At 43.6% G+C, this 25,129-nt stretch overlaps 1 protein-coding gene across 1 annotated transcript; it reads right to left on the reverse strand.

The window, feature by feature from the left end:
- LOC149445114 (cytochrome P450 2H2-like) lies at positions 1–23,729 on the reverse strand. Its single transcript, XM_089654154.1, has 9 exons — positions 23,513–23,729; positions 16,950–17,112; positions 14,657–14,806; positions 13,658–13,818; positions 12,043–12,219; positions 3,608–3,749; positions 1,933–2,120; positions 456–597; positions 1–266 (listed from the first exon to the last, which is right to left on the reverse strand). Exons 1-9 carry the CDS (start codon positions 23,690–23,692, stop codon positions 85–87), a joined length of 1,485 nt encoding a protein of 494 aa, XP_089510280.1. The 5' UTR covers positions 23,693–23,729; the 3' UTR covers positions 1–84.
- Positions 23,730–25,129: the final 1,400 nt, after the last annotated feature.

The raw sequence follows: 25,129 nt of genomic DNA on the forward strand, positions 1-25,129 counted from the left end.
TTACTATTTACAAATTTTAAAGTGATTGGTACTCTTAAAAACATGAACAAAATATTCAATAACACCAGAGTATACAATGGTCCCTCAGCGAGGCACAGCCAACATCTCATAATCACGAGGTCTGGAAGCATTGCTTTTGGGCTCTGGTGTAATTTCTATGTCCTTTCTGTTCACAGTGGGTTTCAGAGTAAATCTTTGCAGAATGGTTGCAAAAAAGAGGAAGAGTTCCATGCGAGCCAAACCCTCCCCCATACACATACGTTTTCCTGGGAAAAAAGAAAGAAAACACAACTGTCACTTTCTGAAAATAAAGGTTCTTATTCTGACATGTTAGCTTTGTAAATTGAGCCTATGTTCCAGAACACAACCATAATTCAAATTAAGAGCCCACGGTCTATCCAAAAATGCTTACCAATACTTGTATTTAAATAGACAGATTAACTACAAGATGATACCTGCTGAAAATGGCATAAAGGCATCACTCTTCTTAAAGGTGCCATTCTCATTAAGGAAATGTCCAGGGTCAAATTTGTCAGGGTTTTTGAACTGTTTGGGGTCCTTCAAGACTGAAGTTAGGATTGGAAACACTAACGTTCCCTAAAATAAAAGAATTGAATTGGTTAACTGGAAACAGATGCAGGAAAAAAGAAGGTAGTATTAAAGCATTACAAAAAGTACTAAAGTATTAAAAATGAAGAATTGTAATGCCTAGAAGGAATGCAGAGTGCAGCCCATGGTATAGCTTTGCAGGGCCAGTAAGAGTTGAGGCTCCAACTAAGCCCGGACAGCTCTTCATAAACATTCAGGTTCCATGTTACATCAGTCCTAGGCTTGTTCAAGAGTCCAGAATACACTTTGTTGCACAAGGCCAGTAAAGCATATTGCATAATGTCTCAGCGGTGCAGAAACTGCTTAGTTTGACATTTCTTTTACAACCAGCCTGTTCCCTAGCACCAGGAGAGTTACAGCCATCACAGTTTACTCATGGCGTATATATCATATCTTTGGTGGAAATAGCAGTTTCATTCCTTCTGGACTCCACCCGCTGTTATCTCTTGGCTCCTCCCACAACCTGCTTATATATCCCTTGCTCAGCTAGAGCGATAGAAAAAAAAGGCTCCTTAGCAACCCAAGGGCAGGGCTGTTACATAAGGGCAAATACAGGATTCCTCAAGAGCAAAACCAGGGTGAACACTGACATCTTACAAGAACTACAAAACATATCCTCTCAGATGTATGACATTAGTGTTGGTTTCCCCCCCCCCCTCATAATATAATGCATTAACATCTGTGACAAGGGAGTGGGGGGCAGGATTGAGCTGCAATGTCTGTGTCTATGGACGCAGGCAATGCTGGTCGGGAGCAAGCCCGCAGGTGTGCCACCATAGGAAGTGGCTTCCTAAGGTGGTATGCCAAGAATAGGAGGATCCAAGAGTGCTGGCATGGGACCCAAGAAGAGGAGGAGGTGCTGCTCTATGCAATTCTATTACACATAGCTTTGTATTTAAAAAAAACAGCACTTACAATCACTTTCATTCTTTAACAGCGAGAAAGCAATAACAAGTGCCTCTGGTGCAGAGAGGCACTTATTATTGCAAAGGGAGGTTTTTCAATTTTTTGAAAAGTCTTGCTGTAAGAACAGCTGATCCTTCACTCTGGTATGGAACAAAGGAAATTACCAAAATACACTGTGCACTATAGTTAGTGCTGGTACAAGAATGACTCATGTGAAGGTAGGAAAATGTTATACCTCCTGCCCTGGCATTGTGAATACCTACCTTTCTTTTACCACACTTGTTTTGATCAAATCATATGATAGATAGATAGATAGATAGATAGATAGATAGATAGATAGATAGATAGATAGATAATGATAGATGTAGATAAAATACATAAACATCTCAGGCTATCTTGGAACTCCAAGAAGAGCACCTTTGGAATGTGATATCCTCTAAAGTTGGTGTCCTTGCTGGCTGCATGCAGTAGTCCTGCTGGTTTAATATCAGCAAATCTCTGGATTTCATGAATGACGGCATCTGTATATGGCATCTTACTTCTGTCCTCCGCTGATGGACAGCGATCACTGCCTATCACATTGTCAATCTCTTTATGAATCCTCTCTGGAACACATGGAAAGAGAGGAGCATGAAATAATATTATATGTTGTGAAAGCTAAACACATACATATATGCAAGATCAGTCATATTCATACATTGGAATTAATTTGTGTTTTGCCAAACAAAGAAAAATTAAGCAAAGACCACTAATGAATTAATGATCTCAGAAAGGTGAAATTAATTGCAACCATGCATTTGTTGAAAAATAATGACTGACTTTCTAATAAAAGGGCAGTTCCTAGTAAACCTGAAAGCATTCAGTGGGCTACAAACGCTATCCAGTAAGTAGAGCAACTGTGCTAAAGCCCGAATGTCCCCTCAGTTTACTCTAATCTGACTTCCAAGTAATACGGTACTTTGCTAAACACAGCTCCATAGAGAGGCCTCTGCCAAGTAACTTCCTCTCTCTGCTTCTAGCATCACAACAATAATCAGGGGCATAACTTGAATTCATGGGGCTTCATAGCAAAATTTTAATGGGATCCCCCCCCCAACTTCTTTCTGTAACACCTGGCAGTGTCTGGAATTATGGAATAAAGACATCAGACAACCTCCTTGGTGGGGCCCCCCGTACCACCACATTTCAAATTTCAGAACAGTTTTAATCTGATTGGTTGCTGTAAAAAAGTTTATTAACATTAGGATTTTTCGCACATTAGGTTTTATGTGTGTAAGATGCAAAAGGCATCACCAGATTACAGGAAATGATGTGGGCTAGTACAGTCAAGCAATGTGTAGATGAAAAAATGAATTAAAAGAGAGGTATGGCCAAAGATCTTTTGCCCTTAATTCTCATGTGGGTCACAGGGGTACATTTATTTGTTCTTTCCTGTGAACCAGAATCACCCAGCAGCAGGCTAAAGTCAGCTGTCAGCTGATGTCACAGAGCCGCTCCAGACTCTGGACTGATCCCGACAGTAATATTGGGATCCATCTAGATGCCTTACAGGCAGTTGGCTCAGCATCTCAGAACACCACTGAGAGTCTTAACCAGTCCTTCCCGCCCCATTCACAGCCCAGCACTCCAGTGAGCACTGCAGGGGCAGAGCAGAGAGCAGTGATTCACAGTCACTGCTCTCTGCTCAGAGCAGACCCGAAACTGAGCGATCAGCAGTCACATGATCACTCTTGAGCTTAGAGCTGCTGCGGGACAGCTTGCAGCATCACACCAATCCTGCAGAAGGAAGTGAGTATGTATGTTTGTTTTTTTAATTCTTGCATTGGGCTTGTGCCAATGACATCAGAATTCATTGAAAGATGCATTTGACCTGCAGCTGACCTCCTTCTGATCTGCATTTGACTTGCTACAAGTGGGTTTTGCATTCCCATAGAAAAGCAAAACCATTTGAAGCAAGCAAAAGCCTGGCAACACTTAGCAGATTGGTAGCCTGTCAACACTTAGCAGACTCCCTTTATGATCCCAAAGTTACATTTTTCAGTTTAGAAAGGACAATGACCCTTATTGTTCTGGTAGGAAAAGATGGCAATACCTTGTATCTCGGGGTATTTAAGTAGTATCAAGAAGGCATATCGAAGTGTTATACTTGTAGTCTCAGTTGCAGCAAAGAACAGGTCATTCACTGTTCCTAGTAAATTATCCCTGTGAAATTCTGTTTTTGGGTTGTTCTTTTCCTGAAAAACATTTTCAAACAAATGAGACATAAGACTACCTCAATCCAAGTAAGTCCTCATTAGTCCTAAATCAGGCTCCTACCCTGGCCCATGCTGGTTTTTGCTTTATTTTTCTGTTGAACTATAGAGTTGAAAGAACCTCCTTGGGCTTTTCAACCCTTCCCAGTAGTTTAAATAGCTGCCATTAGGCAGCGGCATTGGACTAACCATGAACATTTTACTATAGCAATCACACAATAATAATCAATCAGTGCACTAGCCAGGAGTACCTTTTATCGCCTCCCGCCCGCCATATAAGGTAATGATGGGCGCAAAGCAGTTCTCTTGTTCTGGAACGACGTCATATGACAACCTCCCACTCTAACCACGCATGCGCGACTCCGGGAGCATGCAGCGCAGCGATCGGTGGTGTGCTGTGTCCCTCAGACACAGCAAATCACCAATCAATGGAAAGAGCCAAAGATGTCGGCTTGGTCATGTGATCAGCTGTGTCCAATCACAGCTGATGACATGTAAATAGGGAGATGTCGGTTATCGGCATTTCTCTCCTCACTAGCTGTCACGCTGACAGCTCGAGAGGAGAGGAGAGATGGTAATCAGCATTCCTCAGAGGGGACGTGTACACTGATTATCAGGGCACTGATGATTAGGGTACCCCGATGATCAATGTAGCCCCAGCAGTGCCACCTGTAAGTGCCCATTAGTGCCACACCAATGCCACATATCAGTGCCTACCAGTGCACATCAATGCCACATATCAGTGCCCATCTGAGCTACCGTTCAGTGTCACCTATCAGTGCCAGTCAGTGCTACCTATCAATACCAGTCAGTGCCACCTATCAGTGCCAGTCAGTGCCACCTATGAGTGCCAGTTAGTGCCACCTATCAGTGCGCATCAGTGCTGCCTATTGTCACGGATCCACGGTCGCCGCCACCAACATGCGACAATCGGTGCCTGCAGCCTGAATGCGCTTGTTACTGGGTCGGGTTAATTACGCAACTAACCCTCTACTGCCACCACCACTTTTGTCGGAGACTGACAAACTCCTGTTATCAAATATACATTATAATGATTGAAATATTGATCTATATAGCACGGCCCATGGAGCTGCTATACAGAGATATAACAAACAGTAGCGTCTCCTCAAAGGCAGGGATTCGTGAACTGCAAGTAAGCGCTTAAAAACAGTTTAACACTTTCAGAAAGAAAGATTTATTACTAAAAGAGTCAAACAGGTGCAATAAAATATTTACAAAGAGATGTCACAAAAATATATATATATATATATAAATGTATATAAAGATACAGCAGAGATAATGGGGAGGACATTAAAGAGTTAAGTTACTTGCCAATATATCTTGGTTTGTAAGCAGATCCAAGTGCAGAGCAGGAAGGTTCTTTGATCTCCTCTGTTACGATGTTACACTTAAGGAGATGTGTTACACTCTACCCTTAGGCTTGCAGCCTGTCCCTTTTTTAAAATCCCTCTGCGGGGGGGGGGGGCCTGGAGTCTGCCCAATACGATATGTTGGGCAGAATGTCAGTGGACTCTCAGTTAAAACTAACAGCTTCATACCCCATGATATGAAACACACAGTTGACCTGAGGAATGTTTAATTAACTGCTGGTCAGTTTTATGATGTGTAGGCGTACACAGTTTTGGGGTTAGTGCTTCCCAATTCTCTGAGAAATGCTGGCCTTATCAGAACATAGGTGAGAAAGGTTACATGTTCCCCAGACTGCCTGGCACCTGGACTCAGGTTGTCTTAACCTGGTTGACCCACACCATCTGTCAGGAGATAACGTTTGCCTCTCAGGAAGGGAGGGGGGTAGGGAATGAGGCTGAGGAATAGAAAAAAGGGGAACTCCGCTTCCAGCTCTGATGAGCTAGTTTGCTACACCTCCCCCCTCAAGTGGTTGCCAGGGAGGGAGCTACAAGTTCCCTCCTGACGCAACCGACCTCTATCTAGAGGTTCCTCTTGGGTCGTCCTGGTATCGCTGTACTGCGGGAGAACCGAATTCCATTGGAATAGGAAGCCGTTCTCCCCAGCAACACTGCTGGGCCAACCAAGTGGTCACAGGTGGGTACCAGTCGGCTGTGGCTTTCCGAATCCCGTGGCAACTGCCGGGGTGCCCACCTGTTCCCAAAACACTTTGGCTTAGGGGTGTAATTTGCTAACATATTAATATGTAGCTTCTTGTCGAGGTAGAGAAGGAGATTTCCCTCTCCTACCTTCTTTCTCAGGCTTAGGACTACATCTGGCCTGAAGGTAGTAGCGCCCGTGGGCACCGGAACCGGATAGGCGAATTCTGGGCCTCGCCTCCCAGTGGTGTCCACAGGTACCTTCATCCAAGATGGACAGTGCTTGTTACCTGCTAGCATCCAGGACACAAGTTCCTCCAGTTTCCTGTCTGCTAGGTCAGCCACAGGTCCAGCTGAGCCATGATAATTGCATCCAGGCGTCTTACCGTAGCCAGCTGTACCCGCCACTGATGTAACCTGTTTTTTGGCCTGGGGAGCATACCAGGCCTCAACTGCCTCAGTCTCCCATGCCCAGACCTCTGGGGGTCTCTTCTTACTGATGGGTTCCTAAACTGAACCACTGACATGCCCCTCTGACAGTTACCCATCTCGACTGTCAGACTGGGCACGGGTTCCAGACTAGTGACAGGGGCCCAAGTGGCTCTTCCCAGACACTGGACAACTGCACCCAGGTCCACTGCGCATTGCGGGCCATTCCTGACCGCTGGAGAGGCGGTCGGTGCATTCTCAACCCCAACTAGCTTTCCTGTGGACTCAGGCAAGCCACATGGGGTAGTGAAGGCTGGCTTGTCTGGAGCTTGCTGGGTTAGAAATGGTGGCCCATGCTCCTTGCTCAGGTCCATGATGGCAAAACAGTAGGCACCTTCCGGATGCTCCATTACCTCATGGCTCCTAGGCATGGGGAGGACCACAATCACAGGACTGGCATTCAGTTTTCCAAGGTTCCCAGAAAGCCTGGTCATCGTATCCTGCTTGAGGACCGTGACCACCAGGGAATCCCAGACTCTAGCTGACCCCTGTATTCCTGACTGTGCCATTCCCTTTGTCTCTATGGCCCAGTCAGCCGGCACCTTCTGAATCCAGACACCATCTATCAGAGGCCTGGCCAGCAGCTCCGGAACCCAAGCGCCAAGGAAGGGTGATTGGGTCTGGGCCCTGTGGCTCTCTCTCTGTAACCCAAGCATCAACCCTCCTTCCACTCGTAATCCAGGCATGCTGCCGCTGCCTATGACATCTGTCTGTCTGCCTGTGAACACACCTTGCCAAATAAGATTTACTGACAGGCTTTCAGGCTTCCACGCCCCTGGGGGGAGGCCATTCTTCCTGTCAGGCTTTTGTTTGCCCAACCCCGCAGGGGGGCTCAGCCATGGACACAAGCTGAAATCTCCATATGAATGACTTTCCAGAGCTGCCTTCCCTGTGGGACTACAAATCTCAGTTAGCTTACCTCTGAAGGTCCTTTGGGACCCACTTTTCAGGGCTGCCTGAAGTGTGGAACTACAAGTCCCAGCCAGCTTACCTTTGAAGGTCCTTTGGGACTCACTTTTTAGGGCTGCCTGAAGTGTGGAACTACCAGTCCCAGCCAGCTTACCTCTGAAGGTCCTTTGGGACTCGCTTTTCAGAGCTGCCTGAAGTGTGGAACTACAAGTCCCAGCCAGCGGTGGTGTGCCTTCCTTAGCAGGGCAGCTCACAGCTAGCGGACTTCTGAAGTTCCTTTGGGAATCACTTTTTAGTACTGCCTGAGGCGTGGAACTACAAGTCTCAGCCAGCTTACCTTTGAAGGTCCTTTGGGACTCACTTTTCAGGGCTGCCTGAAGTGTGGAACTACTAGTCCCAGCCAGCTTACCTCTGAAGGTCCTTTGGGACTCACTTTTCGGGGCTGCCTAAAGTGTGGAACTACAAGTCCCAACCAGCGATGGTGTGCCTTCCTTAGCAGGGCAACTCACAGCTAGCGGACTTCTGAAGTTTCTTTGGGAATCGCTTTTCAGTGCTGCCTGAGGCGTGGAACTACAAGTCCCAGCCAGCTGCCTAGTCCTATGCAAGGACAGCGGCTGGGCACTTATCAAGGCACAATCTTTTGAGCCTGGGCACAGGACAGGCCTATCCAGACCATCCCTTTGCTCAGCCCCCAGAGATTGTACCTCAGCCCCCAACACTGAAAATGCATCCTTTGTTTCATCACAAATCTCATACTCATTGTTAGCATTACCAACATTGCCGTCAACAATACAAACATTATCAATGACATTACTATCAATGTTACTGACATTATTAATGACATTACTGACTTTACTATCAATGTTACTGACATTATTAATGACATTACTGACTTTACTATCAATGTTACTGACATTAGTAATATCACCCTCAGTGTCACCACAACGATCATCAACAGTCACGTTCATAATATCAATGACACATGAGTTCAATACCTCCCCAGGCAAGGGGATTTCTTCTTGTTCTCCAGCTAATGAAGAATCCTGTAGATCCACACCATTCCCAGCCCCCTCCCTCTGTCCATCCACCGGTGGCCCAGACATTACCCCATTATCTGTCCACAGTACCTTGGCTTGTCCAGAGAGTTCCAGGGGGCCTAGGTCAGCACCCAACAAAACAGGTGTGGGCAGTTCATCTGAGACCCCCACCTCCCTCATCCCCCTCCCCGCACCCCAATCTAGGAATACCTTCACACAGGGTATGCGTGAACGGGTCCCCCCAACTCCTGTGAGGGTAAGAAACTTTCCTGGGATGAGGTTCTGTGTCTGAAACAGCTCTGGCCAGATCAAGGTGACTTCTGCCCCGGTGTCCCGGAAACCAGTTGCAGACTGGTTGCCCACGGTAATGGGCTGCAAGTTGGCGGGGGGTTACCCGCATCTTCCTGCGAACGAATAGCACAGAAGAAGAGTTGCTGGCCAGCTGGTCAGATGATGTCATCTGCTTCTGCTCAGGACACTGCGTCCTGAGATGTCCGGCTTTCCCACAAGTGAAACATCTGCGGGTGTCAGGCGGGAATGGCTTGACTCCAAGCGCTGCAGGGTTAGGCGGAGGTGAAGCTTGACTCACCGAAGTAGGAGAGGTTGCTAGGGACAATTTCCCCCCTTTCCAGCTGTTTGGAGGAGCCTTGCGAGGGTCAGGCACTCGCGTGTGGACGAAGGTATCTGCCAGGTCTGCTGCAGCTGTAGTAGATGCTGGCTCCCTCTCCAAGACGAACTGTCTGACGTCTGCTGGACAAATGTGCAGGAGTTGATCTCGGATCATGAGATCCTCCAAAGATTCATAAGAATTAGCTTTCAGTCCCTTAGTCCACTGTCGGAATGGAGTGCATTAACGACTTGCCACATTCGTGTAAGAGTCCCCAGGTCCCTTCTGCATGGATCTGAACCGCTTTCGGTACACTTCCGGGTCACCTGGTACTTCCGGATAATGGCATCTTTAAAAAGTTCATAGTCATCATCTTGCCCCTCTGGCAATTCAACAAACGCGTCCAGGGCCTTGCCTCGTAGCCCTGGTGTCAGGTACCGAACCCATTGAGCTTGGGGCACATGGTACTGACGGCATGTTTTTTCAAAGGAAAGTAAGTAGGTGTCAATGTCGCTGTCCTTTTCCATCGTGGGAAACTTGGCTGCGCCCACGGAAAGAGTGGCGTCCCTGTGATCTAGGGACCCGAGGTTCTGACCCGGTCGCTGCTGGAGCCTTGCCATCTCCATCTCGTGCCGACGATCAGCTTCCCTCTGCACCGCCTCTCTCTCAGCTTGGCATTCCTCTCTGTCAGCTGCTGCTTGGCATTCCGCAGTTTCTCTGTCAGCCGCTGCTTGTCGTTCCGCAGCTTCTCTGTCAGCCGCTGCTTGGCGCTCCTCTCTCTCAGCCGCTGCTTGGCGTTCAAGGAACTGCAAGTATGCCATAGGATCCATCTCAATAACACGTTTCAGGGCTTCCTGCATTTGAGAAGAGTCTCGGCTGGTTACAGGCACCACAGTGCTAGCGCGCTCAGGCGGTGGTGTGACGCTCACATTTGGTGATCTTCCAGTGTCAGTCTTTGTATGCCCATCCTGTGAGGCTGTCTCTGAGCCACTGGCAATGTGGGTAACGGGAACCCCTCCATGTTCAAGTTCCCCCGAGTTCTGATTTGCTCAGATATCATACTCCACTAGATCACTAATCAAATCTTCACGAGTTTTGCGACCGACGTCCAATCCTCGTGAGGCACATTGAGCTTTCAAATCACCTTTGCTCATTTTCTCGTAATCTGCTTCACCAGGCATGATTGCAAGCAAAGATGGAAGAGAAAAGTAGGAAAAGGAAATAGCTGTTGCTATGTGTCTCTCTATACACATATATATATAAAATAAAATATGCACCACTTGTTTCTAAGGACTGTTTCCACAAAGGGTACAATCCTTCAGTGCAGAGCCAATTTTTAACACTTCACTGAAGCTCTTAATGCAATTATCCCATGTACGATGCCAACAATATGTCACGGATCCACGGTCGCCGCCAGCAACATGCGACAATCGCACGACCGCGACTAACAGTAATACGTCACGCCCACGGCGTCAGACCCCAGACCTTCTCACCAAACTCGTGACCGAAGGACCGGCCGATCTAAAACCGCGGTGTGACGCACGTAACAAGGCCACTCTCAGCTGCACCCAGCACAGCGATTGCCCAGCTAATGGACTACAATCATGCCTGCAGCCTGACTGCGCTTGTTACTGGGTCGGGTTAATTACGCAACTAACCTTCTACTGCCACCACCACTTTTGTCGGAGACTGGGAAACTCCCGTTATCAAATATACACTATAATGATTGAAATATTGATCTATATAGCACGGCCCATGGACCTGCTATACAGAGATATAACAAACAGTAGCGTCTCTTCAAAGGCAGGGATTCGTGAACTGCAAGTAAGTGCTTAAAAACAGTTTAACACTTTCCGAAAGAAAGATTTATTGCTAAAAGAGTCAAACAGGTGCAATAAAATATTTACAAAGAGATGTCACAAAAAAAAAAATATATATATATATATATATAAATGTATATAAAGATACAGCAGAGATAATAGGGAGGAAATTAAAGAATTAAGTTATTTGCCAATATATCTTGGTTTGTAAGCAGATGGGGTGGCCTGGAGTCTGCCCAATACGATATGTTGGGCAGAATGTCAGTGGACTCTCAGTTAAAACTAACAGCTTCATACCCCATGATATGAAACACACAGTTGACCTGAGGAATGTTCAATTAACTGCTGGTCAGTTTTATGATGTGTAGGCCTACACAGTTTTGGGGTCAGTGCTTCCCAATTCTCTGAGAAATGCTGGCCTTATCAGAACATAGGTGAGAAAGGTTACATGTTCCCCAGACTGCCTGGCACCTGGACTCAGGTTGTCTTAACCTGGTTGACCCACACCATCTGTCAGGAGATAACGTTTGCCTCTCAGGAAGGGAGGGGGGTAGGGAATGAGGGCTGAGAAATAGAAAAAAGGGAAACTCTGCTTCCAGCTCTGATGAGCTAGTTTGCTACACCTATCAGTGCCGCCAATCAGTGACACCTAACAGTGCCAAATCAGTGCTGTATATCAGTGCCAGTCAGTGCTGCATATCAGTGCCACCTATCAGTGCCATATATGAGTGCTGCCTTTCAGTGCCCATCAGTGCCCATCAGTGCCACCTACTAGTGCCTCCTCATCAGTGTCCATCAGTGCCACTTATCAGTGCCCATCAGTGCAGCCTATCAGTGCCCATCACTGAAGCCTCATTAGCACACATTATTGAAGGAGAAAAATCACTGATTTTCAAAATCTTAAAACAAAAATTAAGAAAAAAATTTTTTTTTTCAAAGTTTTCAGTTGTTTTTGGTTTGTTTAGCAAAAAATAAAAAAAAACTCAGAGGTGAATAAATACTACCAAAATAAAGCTCTATGTGTCTAAAAAAAATGATAAAAATTTCATAAGGATACAGTGTTGCATGATTGCGCAATTGTCATTCAAAGTGCGACAGCGCTGAAAGCTGAAAATTGGCCTGGACGGGAAGGGGGTATAAGTGCCCTGAAGGCGAGTGGTTAAAGCAGCTAACGTCCCTAGAATGTACAGCAGAGCCATTGTGTGTATACAATACAATATAGTATCAACTGGCACTTTTGTACTTCTTCTTTCAGCCATGCAGTAAAAGCTGAAATATTCCTTTAAAGCATTCCTTGCATTAGAAATAAGGTTAGATTCTAGACCAAAAATGAAAAATCAAACCTACCTCTTTCATTTTCATGAGAAAGCAATCTATAAAGTCACGTGGGCAGTTCTCATCCAATGTCTCCTTATGAGCTTCCACCATTTCTATCATAAACTCTTTAAGCTTTTCAAAGTTTGTAAAAATTTTCCGATGGGGGCCAGGTACACGGGTCAATAAGGCTGGGAACAGATTAAGAAGCTGAAACAAATTTTTAATTTGAGGTGTTAAACAATGAGCAATACATCTGATACATATGGTAAATACATATCATACATATAGTAAATACATATGTTGAATACATTTTTACCATACTAAACTTTACCAAAACATATTCAGTTTTCCTGTCAATTGCTAACCTAGTTGTGACGGGAGTCACTTTGGGAGGGGGGCCCATGGAACCCAGCACACTTTGGAGAGGTGGGAAGACCCCTGTCTCAGCTCCCCATACCCCTATTATGTGTAAGTCACCCTGTGCCTGTTAGGGGTACAGGGTGATCTGTTCTAATATTGTGTAGACATGTATAGGTGGGGTGGGGGGTTGTTGATTGTTTAATTCCATGTAGTTGCATCCCATTGTTCTATTGTTTGCCTTGCTTGGGAGCAAACTATTATGGGATGTATGTGTTTATGTGTATTAGTTTGGTGGGGGGGGTGTCTCCAGCAGCTCTCCCTCCTGATGGGACTGTCTGCTGGTGTGAAGTTTGAATACCTGTGTGTCTCTTGTTGCTAAGTGTAGATTGCCCTGCCCTGTGTTATCATGCAGGGAGGGAGGATTGCCCCGAGTATGTAAAAAGACAGTTTGAGTTTCAAATAAATAGTTCCATGTTCAGACAGACTGGTGTCGTCTAGTCTTGTATGGTCTGCTGTGGTGTCTGTTGTCGGTGTTCGGACGGAGAAGCAGTATTCTAACGGAAGTACCCAAGAGCAGACTGGGCGGTTCTGTTACACTAGTGCAATCCTTTGAAAAGGCTGTCTAACCAGTGCTGAGCCTCAAATGTTTAATTGTTTTAAAAAAGCCATTTTGGGTTCCATTTAAAACAGGGTGTGGATAGTGCTCTCTGCAGAACATTGTAGTAACTACTCCACACAGTAATTTTTAACCTGCAGTGTCATACGGTGTGCTCTCTGCATAATGACATAGAGAACACTCAGGAGAAGAGGTCTGTCACATGACCTATCAAAGAAGGTTTACTCTTCTCTACACTTTTTTTTACCAAGTCAGTAGATTAAATGGACCTTCTATTGCTTCACTGTTCTGAAGAAACCCTCTCTATTGGTCCTATCGACCATTGTCTCAGAAGGACTAGAAGGTAATTGTCTCATGAATCTATATAAAATATGTGTAGTGTGTATACACATACGACCATACATTATATATATTTACCTGGCCCAATTGAGAAATCAGCAGGTTTGCAACTTCTTGAATAAGTTTCAGAAGTGTCATGAACTTCTTGTCTTTTTTACTAATTTATTAGATTGAATGGACCTTCTATTGCTTCACGGTCCTGAAGAAGCCCTCTTTGGTCCTGGTGACCATAGTCTCAGAAGGATCGGATGACCATTGTCTCATAAATATATAAAATATGTGTAGTGTGTATACACATACAATCACTATATACAATATATATATATTTACCTGGCCCAATCTGGAGTTCAGCAGGGTTACAACTTCCTGAATAAGTTTCAGAAGTGTCATGAACTTCTCATCTTCATAATCAAATCTTTCTCCAAATACAATGGAGCAGATGACATTGGAGACAGCCAATCTCAGCAGATGTATTGGGTTTATTGGTTTATCTGTTATTACACAAGCAGAACCAATCAGCATTTTGTCCCCAATATCAGTATCTAGAATCTTGGAAAATATTTAAAATGTGTGAGGACCTTGGGTAAATACGGGATGACCTGAAGGTTCAGTCTGAACTTTATCTGTTTTGGCATTTGAATGAGCGCCCAAACATTTATCCGTTTGGTGGGTAGGAATTTTAAGGTGTATCCCCAGTGACATTGTTGACCAAATATAGCCATGTCTAGAAGAAATCATTATTTGAAATGGTTTAGTAATATACATTGTTAACTTATATAGCTTTCCATGATGCTTGCCTATGTTTTCAAGAAATAGCTGACATATTAATTGCCTCTGTGAAATTCTATTCCAAGTAGGTAACTGTGAGTTAGGGGATGAATGTGCTTATTGCAAAAGATGTTTTAAGAATACACAGCCTGGTCACTTTTCCATCCGGTCTAGTCATTTCCCTGCTTTTTTGTACATCAGGGGATGCACTGCACTCCTCACAAAGGGGCATAACTGAAGTTCATTCATTATAAATTAGTTCCTACTTAGTGCTGCTGAAATTTCAGAGGCAGCTGTCAATATCTAGAAGCCAGAAAATTACAAAGATGCCAGTATGACATCCCCATCAATACTCCAACGTTTTTACAACACATCACATGCAAGGAGATATAATCCAGGTAGTCATCAGCATATCAGATCATATTGTCACACGAGCTTAGCAGTAGGGACCTGTTGAGACTGTGTTAAAAAATGAATAGTTTAGATTAAAATGTTGAGTAATTCCATATAAAAGTGTGTTTAGGATCACCACTGTACTATTTCAGCATTATCTCTACCTACCTTTGATCTTCATAAATCTGTCCCTGAGACACCGAGCTTCCTCCTGGATTCTTTCCTCCACACTCCTCTTCCCCATCCCAAAATTTCTCAGTGTTGTCAGGGAAAAGCGACGCATCGTCTTCCATCTCTCTCCATTGCTCATGATGACCCCTAAAAAATTTGAAAGGTTTTACTTTTAAAGACCCCTTAAAATTCAAACATGTTAAGCAATGACCTATTGATTCCCTCTGTGTTACATGAATCCCACCAGGAACACTATAAGCATGGAACTTATATGTTCTCACAGTTTTTGCATGGGTTTCCTCCTAGAATATGAAAATATACTGATAATTTAAAGGATTAGTTCATTTTTTAAGAAAAAATGAAAAGGTGAACTAACATCATACACCCTTCCCACCACCTGGCGTCAGCTGTACTTACTTCTATGTGCGATGAGCTGTCGGTGCAAATGCTCTTCTATCAGCAGAGCTTTTGGGACAGATCGAAGTGTTTCTTTGTGCTGGAGCTAACCAAACAGAATCATTCTAATCTGTCCCGTAAATCCTGCAGAAGGAAAGGGTAGAATAGTGGGAATTAAAATTCCTGTACTGATACAATGGTGGCGTGAGCACTGACTTACTCACCCATGAAGGTAAATATAGCGGGGACTGGGAGGGGTTTGGGTGTAGGATATTAGTTCACGTTTTCATTTTTTCTGAAAAGCAGAACTTACGCTTTAAGTGCAAACCTCCTAGTAAAGGTGACATGTTCTCCATTCTGGGTCTACACCGATAAACACGGCAAGAAGATTTACCTCCTGTATTTGGAAATACTTTATGAAAATGTCACATGATTAAGAATATAATGCTTTGGGTTGATTGGCTACCTCATGAACTGGTCTGTGTGTATGAGTGAAATAGAATCTAACAGACATTAGACTGTGAGTTCTTTTGGAGACAGGATCTTATGTGAATGGCTCTATGTGGTGATAATGAGGTCAGCTGAACCCCATACTGAAGAGACAGAATGGGAAAATCATAATAAATACGGTGCCACCCTTATTTCTCCATATTTCGCAAGTCAGTGATGAAAATGGTTTTGATTTAAATATCATGTCTGTACTATTCATCCATGGGATTTAAAGGAGAAGTACAGCCAAAGCTGTAGAAACCAATCAGCTTCCAGGATTTATTGGCAAAGAAAATTGAATAAGCTGAGGTTAGAAGCTGATTGGCTACCATGCACAGCTGCACCAGATTTTGCACTCTTCAGTTTAAGTAAATCAACCCCAATGTGTTTAGTCTGGATCTAATCACGAGATTCTGTCTAAACCCTGAAGAATTAAGAGGCCACATCTCAACAAAAGCATTGTCTATTTACTACGATCCTAATGAAGAGGTTTATCAAATCACTTGCTTGTAATGGAAACTCACTCTATGACCAGTAATAATCATTCTTGCTTGTTACTCAAAATTAGTGAACTGTGCTTGCATTACTTCGACCCATGGGTTCCTGTATAATCGAAGACAAGGAGATGATTCTCTGCCTGCCATTTTCCAGGAGACATTTGTTTCCTAAATGGCCAGATTAAGTCTTTTTGGGCCACCAGCATTTGTGTTTTGATAGCTGATCCTATGACCCCCTTCTTCTACAATAAAAATGTAAGCATTTTGACACACCAGAAAAAAAGATTTTAACAGGTGATGATTGCAAACTTTGTCTTTGTCTTACGATAGACCCCTCGCTCCTGAAAAATGATATAGAAGTGTCCAAAAGTCGAACAATAATGACTGCCCCCTTGACAGTTGGGGTGTAGGGGATAAGCAGTTGCACCTTCAGCGGAGTTCATTTTTGAAACTCGACGGTAGTAGTCTGACTGGATGATGTAGAAGTGGTCATCTTCACAGGCGAAGTAATGATCTCCATTCCTGCAGGATGGGTGCAAGCCGTAGAGCACCAGATCTTTCCCAGAATTAAAGTTTGTTGATCTCATGTAACAACCAAGGTCTGAACTACAGCATGCCAGCCTGCTGACGAACCAGGATAAAAAACACAGGAAGTTTGGGTTCCTCATGTGTGGTCCGTCCGTGTTAAATGTTTAAGTTTAAGTTTAAATAAAGTGCACATTTAATAGCTTTAATCTGACCTTTGAATTACAATGATTATTGTTGTAAAAGTCTTTAAATTATTTCTAAATGATTGCAGTTGGCTTATATGGTATAAGTATATTAACAAGGCACATTTAAACAAATTAGTCCCTAATGAAAACATATGATACCAATTTGGCATAATTATTTTATTTTTAGGATCTTACCAAAGTCCTTAAAGAATAATTCTGATAGATCCATATCCCCTCTGTCACTAAACGCATCACTGCGATCAACCAAGGCCTCCTTCACAGCATCATAGCCAATCAGCATGACCGCTCGATTGGTCGCCAGGTAGACAGTATACACAGGTCCATACATTTCACTGAGCTGTTGATAGAAATTAGCATTTTCAGAGTTGTACTGGTTCTAGAATGTGCTTCTGTCTAACAACTGTAATGATATCTGAGACTGGCAAGACATTGCGACACACCCTCCTGCCCTCACTCATATCATTGAAATGTCAGGGTCCATCTTAGTCCTTTACTCTTGTGCAGCCTGTTTTGTAATTTGGTACCAGCTGTGTATATTTACTTTACTGTTTGAAAAGGCTGAGCTGAGCGTACAAGTTTATGAAGATCTGAGCCTCCCATTGAAGATTTTCTAGCCTGAGGGTTGTCAGGCTGTTCTGCACACCTTTCCATAGCCTTCAACAGTATAGCGACAATATACACTACTCAAAAAAATTAAAGGAACACTTTGAAAACACATCAGATCTCAATGGCGAAAAATATCATGCTGGATATCTATACTGATATGGACTGGGTAATGTGTTAGGAATGTAAGGCTGCCCCATTGTTTGATGGAAATGAAAACTATCAACCTACAGAGGACTGAATTCAAAGACACCCCAAAAATCAAAGTGAAAAAATAATGCAGCAGGCTAGTCCATTTTGCTGAAATTGCATTGCAGCAGCTCAAAATTGAACTCAATAGTTTGTATGGCCCCCACGTTCATGCCTGACAACATTGGGGCATGCTCCTAATGAGATGACGGATAGTGTCCTGGAATATTTCCTCCCAGATCTGTACAAGGGCATCACTGAGCTCCTGGACAGTCTGAGGTGCAACCTGGCGGTGGCAGATGGTCCTCAACATGATATCCCAGAGGTGTTCTATTGGATTTAGGTCAGGTGAGCGTGGGGGCCATTCAGTGGTATCAATTCTTTCATCCTCCTGCCTGCATACTCTTGCCACATGAGGACAGACATTGTCATGCACCAGGAGGAGCTCAGGACCCACTGTACCAGTGTAGGGTCTGATACTGGGTCCAAGGAGTTCATCCTGATACCTAATGGCAGTCAGGGTGCCATTGTCTAGCCTGAAGAGGTCTGTGTGTCCCTCCATGGATATGCCTCCCCAGACCATCACTGACCAACCATCAAAATGGTCATGCTGAACAATGTTACAGGCAACATAACGTTCTCCATGGCTTCTCCAGACCCTTTCACATCTGTCACATGTGCTCAGGGTGAACCTGCTCTCATCTGTGAAAAGCACAGGGCGCCAGTGGTGGACCTGCCAATTTTGATGTTCAATGGCAAATGCCAATCAAGCTCTATGGTGCCAGGCAGTGAGCACAGGGCCCACTAGAGGATGTCAGGCCGTCAGCCCACCCTCAGGAAGCCTGTTTCTGATTGTTTGGTCAGAGACATTCACACCAGTGGCCTGCTGGAGGTCATTTTGTAGCACTCAGGCAGTGCTCATCCTGTTCCTCCTTGCATAAAGGAGCAGATACCAGTCCTGCTGATGGGTTAAGGACCTTCTACAGCCATGTCCAGCTCTTGCAGAGTAACTGCCTATCTCCTGGAATCTCCTTCATGCTCTTGAGACTGTGCTGGGAGACACAGCAAACCTTCTGGCAATGACACGTATTGATGTGCCATCTTGGAGGAGTTAAATTGTCTGTGCAACCTCTGTAGGGTCCAGGTATCGCCTCATGCCAAATGCAAAACTAGTGAAAACCAGTCAAAAAAGATGAGTAGGAAAAAATGTCAGTGGCCTCCACCTGTAAAACCATTCTTGTTTTGGGTGTCGTCTCATTGTTGCCCATCTAGTGCACCTGTTGTTAATATCATTAACACCAAAGCAGCTGAAACTGATTAACAACCCCCTCTGCTACTTAACTGACCAGATCAATATCCCAGGAGTTTAATTGACTTGATGCTATACTCTGATTAAAAAGTGTTCCTTTCATTTTTTTGAGCAGTGTATATATACCTATAGCTTATGCAATAAAATCTTCCCATAAGATAATATGTGCATTTAAAATCTTTTTAATGTATGGCATTTTCCCATAAATGTATATGATGTGATATGCATATCTGGGAACCTACTGGCTTTTGGCTGAAGGCTCTAGCAAACCATGAATACTGCAGTTCTGTCTCAAGCTGCTCTAATTTTTGGCCCCACATTCAGCTGATTGGGAGTAGTGACAACAGGGTCTCTCTCTCTCTCACTCAGACCAGTCAGCAGATAACACGGAGCTTCTCCTGCATCCCCACTGCAGACAGGGCCAGAGTATACACAGCCACCTTAGGGCGCCAGGATGGGGGGGGAGGGGGCTGGTAAAATCTGAATCCCCACCTACTTGCTGGGGATCAAAAATTTTAACCATGCTGCTGACATCGGTTTTTAATACACTCCCGGTCACTATACTGGTTGTGAGTGTGTTTACTTTTGTAAAGCCGACTGTCAGCTTTCAAAGTGGGAGTGATACAAGTGGCTGTCAAGCTGCCAATCACTTCCACAACTGCCACAATGGGCCACCCTCGCCATGTTTACCGGGATCCACTGTCCCACCTGTGGGCACAATGCAGTCACAGCAGGTGTCGCTGGGAAAGGTAGCAGGAGCTCAACAAGACATCCATTCGATGAGATTCCTTCCCATGAATGCATCAGTGTATGATGTCCCAATCTGAGTTCCATCAGCTGCAGTGGAGTACAGAGGAGACAAATCCCTATCTTCCATTCCCTAACAAAGAGCCCTCTCTCCTTCTGGGTGCAGTATGGAAGTTTTAGTTTGCCCACCTGCCAGTGAGGGATAGCAGGGAATGCATCCCCCCCCCCCCCCCATTACACCCTGTCATTGTGGAGGGGAAGGCGGTAGTGGGAGGAAAGTTGAAGGGGGGGGTTCAAAATGCACCTTCACCCATGTAGAAAACAAATCTTTGCACCAGCCCTGCTTAGGGGGACCAATCAAAGGGACATACAGGCAGGGTGCTGCGCTCACTATCTTGTACCATCATGATCAAAGAGACCAGACTGTGCAAAAGCAGATACTGCAGGTAATCAAAGTAAAAACAATTATGTGGGAGAAATGAATAAAATTAGGGCTCATTCACACCAATGAGCTGCGCCGATTTCACAAACACTGATGTGTGCTGGGAGACACAGTGCTGATGTGCCAAACTCAGCTCATTGCACTGTTTGCCTTTTTTTCATGATTGATATTTCAATACTGTCTTATTCATTGTGGCATTGTGATGCAGTGATTCTCATTGCAACCCTCTATGCTGAAAAAAAAGTACTGCATCAAATGTTTTTTTCATCATACATCACATTAATGCAAATGCTCAGTTTGGTGTGTATTGCTAGAAAGTTTTTTTTTTCTTGGGAGTGTACATGTGATCAGCACAGGGCCAATCAGCACTTTCCAGACAGAGGTCAGGGGTTCTGCATCTTCCTAGATCAGAAAGAAAACTCCTAAAAGCTTTAACGTGCTCTGCTGAACACTGATAGACGTCACAAGACTGCTATATACTGCTGATGGGAAAAGGTATTTAGCAGTTTATATTTACTAAAATAATTGCACTTCCATGTTGTGTGTACTGTGGGAGGCCAGATATAGTGAATGCAGGGTCCTGGGTTTGGTAACACTTTAATTAGTATTATTTCCAAAGACTAAAAAAAAAAAGAACATCCAGTCAACGAATGTTTCTCTCTTGCAAAGTGCACACTTTCTATTATCTATTATTGGTTATTTTTAAACGTAGGAACTTCTCTGGCTGTGTATTTAAAATGCTTGCCACTGTCCTCTGCTTTTAGTGGATAGTTGAGAGTATGGAAGTTATGAGCGCTAGACAGCTTACCCTAATAGATGGATCGACTCTTAGCCGGTCCCTGCTGAACCGTCCAAGAGTTGATCCATCTATGGCTGACTTTAGTGTATCCAGGTGAAATGTTCATGATTATAACCTATTTTTTGTTTTATTATCAAAGGAAAACTGGCCAAAAATAGTACAAAATGTTTTTTTTTCTAGTTGTCCTACCACCAAAATAACAACCAAAAATAAATTCACCGCCTCCTGACTATACCACGTACCAGTACCAGTCCATGTGCCCTGAAGGAACAAGAATCAACAAAAATTATATGTGACCGGCTATGACACGAACACCTCAGACCTCAGAGAAAGTGGGAAAAACCACCATAAAAGCCAAGGTTACGTTTATTGAAACACGCTATGATTAAAGTATAACTAAAGGCAAAACATTTTTTTTAGTTTTGATTAGAGTGCAGAGGGATTAGAATGCTTGTTACTTTTATTTCTGTCTGTGTCCCCGTTAGAGAGATTCACCCTCTCTATTTGTCCTGTTTGCAATTATTATTAAAAGTGAAAGTAAAAGAAAATCCCAAATTTTGGGTTGTTCCCAGAAAAGTAATAGAGGCTACCAATGGGGACACTAGTTCTGGTGACCTGGGGGTCCCTAAGGAATTCCCTTCATTTGCAGGGATTTCCTCTCACTTCCTGTTTGGCTATGGGACAGGAAGTGAAAGGAAATCTCCACAATGGGATACAGATGGTGAAAAAAAAATCTGACCGGGGTTATAACCCTCCCTTACTCTATCCAAGATGAAAAAAAAACATTTTTCCTACAGTTCTACTTTAAGATTCTTAGAAGTGCATTGATTGATTTGCCTCAATAAATGTAACTTTGGCTTTTATGTTGAGCAGATTTATTCCCCCTTTCTTCTGAGGACTGATGTTCTGGATGTAGAGAGGTTCACAACCATGAGGAGTCTTCTGATGATGGGTGGTTGGAGAGGAAGGTGAAGTCTGAACATTATTTTCTTTACCCAGTTATGGCGCTACTGTAGTCATTTAAGAACTTTAAAGATCAGTTGATAGCTGGCCTTCCACGCTCTATCCAATGCCTATAGTAGAGCTTCACTCTCTCAATCAACATTGACTATTTTTAATCCTTATGCTGCTCGCATTAGTAAAGTATATTGTATATACTTGTTTGAACCTTTTTTTACATATCTTCAGAAACTTCATGGATTCCAGACCTAAGCAAATGCTGTCACAAAACCTAGAAGTCTTCAGGAGGGGAGAAGGGCTTTTGTCAGCTAAGCACACCCTCCTGCCTACATGCCTAATCTAAGGGCAGGTGGATTTTAGTAAGGAAATGCTACATAAAGCATATGCCCTTACTCAAGATGATCATGGCCAGAAATTCTAGGGGGTGTTTTGCAAAGTGATTTTGCAGCAAATTAAAATATGGCAACATGGATGATGGGAGAGTTTGATTTGAATATTAAAAATTAATGAAGTAGCATTTTCCAGTTGTGGTGCTCAGATACAGTGTAGTTCTGGTTTTAAAAAAATGTATATTAATATGAATGACTTCTAATATGCATTGTTGGGTTTTCACTTGTATTGACAGGTAAGGAAAATGATCTCTTTTTAATAGGATATCTTGTCTATCAGGGGATTATCATTTTATCTTATATTATGGGTTTATCAAGTAAAAAAAGATTGCTTTTAGGTACAAATAGCTAGAAAAGTGTGTATATTAAGATACCACCAAGGCCTGAAGAATTTTTATTTCCCCAAAAAATATTTTATGAAAGGTAATTAACAAGCATCTAATGATGTCACATTCTTGAGGGCATACAAACCCAATGTGAACATAAACAGAAATAGGGTCTAATAAATTCCTGTCGTAGATTCCAACCACCAGTAAGGAAATGAGTGATGACAGACAACATATCAGTATAGAGGGTTGGGACGCATGGATGATGAGCATATGATTAAAACACATTGACAAATCATCCTAATAAGGTGGAGTGTCTAGCACGTCACTTCGGGAAGGAAGAGATAATGTGAAAATACCTATGGTGGTATCCATCTGGGAAATATTATCAACAGTAGGCTATTGAGCCACCCCAATAGCAACATTTCCCAAGGGCAAGACTCTATTAAAGCCTCCCTAATTTGCATGTAAGATAGAGTATATATCCAATATAACAGACTAATTCCTGAAGTGTACAGCAGGCACTTTCATACATCATGAATTTATTTCCAGATGACCCTATTTACACCAAAACCCAGGAAAGTATATTATTTAGAGTAAATTGAGACCAGAGATGTATAGATCCCCCCAACCTTCCCTTTTATTTCCATATCTTCTTATTTACCACTTAATGTTATAAGTGTGGCATCCTCATTGGACATTCAGGGGTTTGACCTGGGGGATATTGAACAGAAACCTATAAATGCAGCCTAGCACCCAGTTAATCATTTTTCAAGATTCCACAGGTCTTAGGTTATGGGAGTGCTCTCTGCTTATTCTTAGCATCGTTTTGCGATAAATACAACTCTTAGACTGGAAAAGGTAGCACTTTAGGTTGTAGGTTATACTTTTTTGACACTCATGAGAGATTTCTTCCTACAATACAAGAAGAGAGCATTGTTTAGAATATAATATAGAACATAGTTATTCTTACCTTCACCAGAGACTGTGGCATTTCAGTGGTACTAATCTGCAGAATATTCCCCAGAAGTGGCAGAGGGGTGGGCCCTGGTGGCAAGTTCTTCTTCTTTACATTTATCCACCATTTAATGAAGTAAATCAGGAGAGTCACACCAGAAGCAATGAGAAGTGTTGTGGCTATATTCACCACCATCCTGACAATAATCTCTCTGTACTGTCTACAAACCTCGAACTGCTGTATTTATTTGTGAAGAGAAGCTTGGCAGCATTCCACCTATGATATGAGAACAGTTAGGGTGTGTTGAAGTTTGGTCCAATTACAGACATATTGCATAATAGATTATAAATTTATACTAATAATTAAAAACCCTGCAGGTTTTTAATCACTCCTTACATGTAGGACATCATATACATATGGTTATGCATCTGCAGGAATCATCCTAGTTCCAAACTTTTCAGCATGTAATTCCCTTCAATGTAGAAGTGATTCGAGCAGCTATAGAGCCACTAGATCACTTCTAACTTCTATGTCCCCCACCACCTTTCAGGGCTTTTCCATCCCATTTGAGCCAAGAACTGATCTGACCAGCGGCATCTAGTGTACTGCACAGATAGAGACTGACCTTGTTCCTCTCTGTGAGATCAGAAACTGTAAGCAACAAAGATTTTGGCATTTCCAGTTTCAGTCTGATGTAAAGAAGCATCTAGTGATGGCCTTGATGTTCGAGTTGAACACAAGTTCAGCTCAGACATCGGCCATTCGTGTGTTCAGCAGTGCATTATAATTGGCCAAAGTAATGCACCTGACCACAGATCAGGTACAATGCTTTGGCCAATCATAGCACAATTGGGTGGAGCTGGCAGTGACATCACCGAAAGCTGCACTTAATTGTTTACATCTGACCATCAACTGTCAGACCTGTCAGATTGTGGTGAGTGCACGGCAGGTGTGGGCGGTTCGGCAAGTTTTTTTATATTTTGGCGAGTCAGCGTAGTCGTGACAACACTGGAGACGTGATTGATGATGGATTACAACTATGGAACCATTTTTTTGGCTTTTTTTTTTAAAGGATTTGTCAAAAAATGTTTTTTTCAAAAGTCTGGCTTATTTAATTTTTCTCAATTTAACCCTTTAGTGAATGGGTAGGGGTACAAGTACCCCTTACTCATTCACAAGGGGGGGACAGCATCAGGGTGTACCAATATTTAAAGAGGTACCCTAATGCCAATGAGCTCCCCTGCCTGCAGACCCCCACAATCTCTGGGCCAAGGTTGTGGGGAAGAGGCCCTTGTCCCCATCGGCATGCCGAGAGCATGTGGCCTGGTAAGCTGCAGGGAGGAGGGGTGTTCATTTGTCCCCACCACTTTTCCAGGCCTGCCTGTGCTCAGACCAATGGTCTGGTAGGAATTTAGGGAGGGATCCCATGCTTTTTCCCAAAATTTTTTGGGGTGGTGTTTCCCTTAAAAGCCTTACCAGGCCTACAGAGGCTTTTAGAGGGGAACTCCACGCACTCCCCCCCATTTTTGGGAGGTGGGGTTCCCCTTAAATAGACTACCAGGCCTAAAGGGCCTGGAATGGCTTTTAGTTGTAACCCTATGCCTTTTTTTACATTTCTTAATGTGGGGCCCC

This window comes from Staurois parvus, unplaced genomic scaffold (genome assembly GCF_062004578.1).
Source record: "Staurois parvus isolate SC_StPar_1 unplaced genomic scaffold, SC_StPar_1.0 ptg000746l, whole genome shotgun sequence".
Taxonomy (NCBI): domain Eukaryota; kingdom Metazoa; phylum Chordata; class Amphibia; order Anura; family Ranidae; genus Staurois; species Staurois parvus.

Coding starts and splice junctions, on each gene's coding strand:
- LOC149445114 (XM_089654154.1), bottom strand. CDS start 23,692: ATGGTGGTGAATATAGCCACAACACTTCTCATTGCTTCTGGTGTGACT. Junction 598..1,932: donor GAGGATATCACATTCCAAAG/GTGCTCTTCTTG, acceptor CTTTTATTTTAG/GGAACGTTAGTGTTTCCAAT. Junction 267..455: donor CTTTATGCCATTTTCAGCAG/GTATCATCTTGT, acceptor CTTTTTTCCCAG/GAAAACGTATGTGTATGGGG.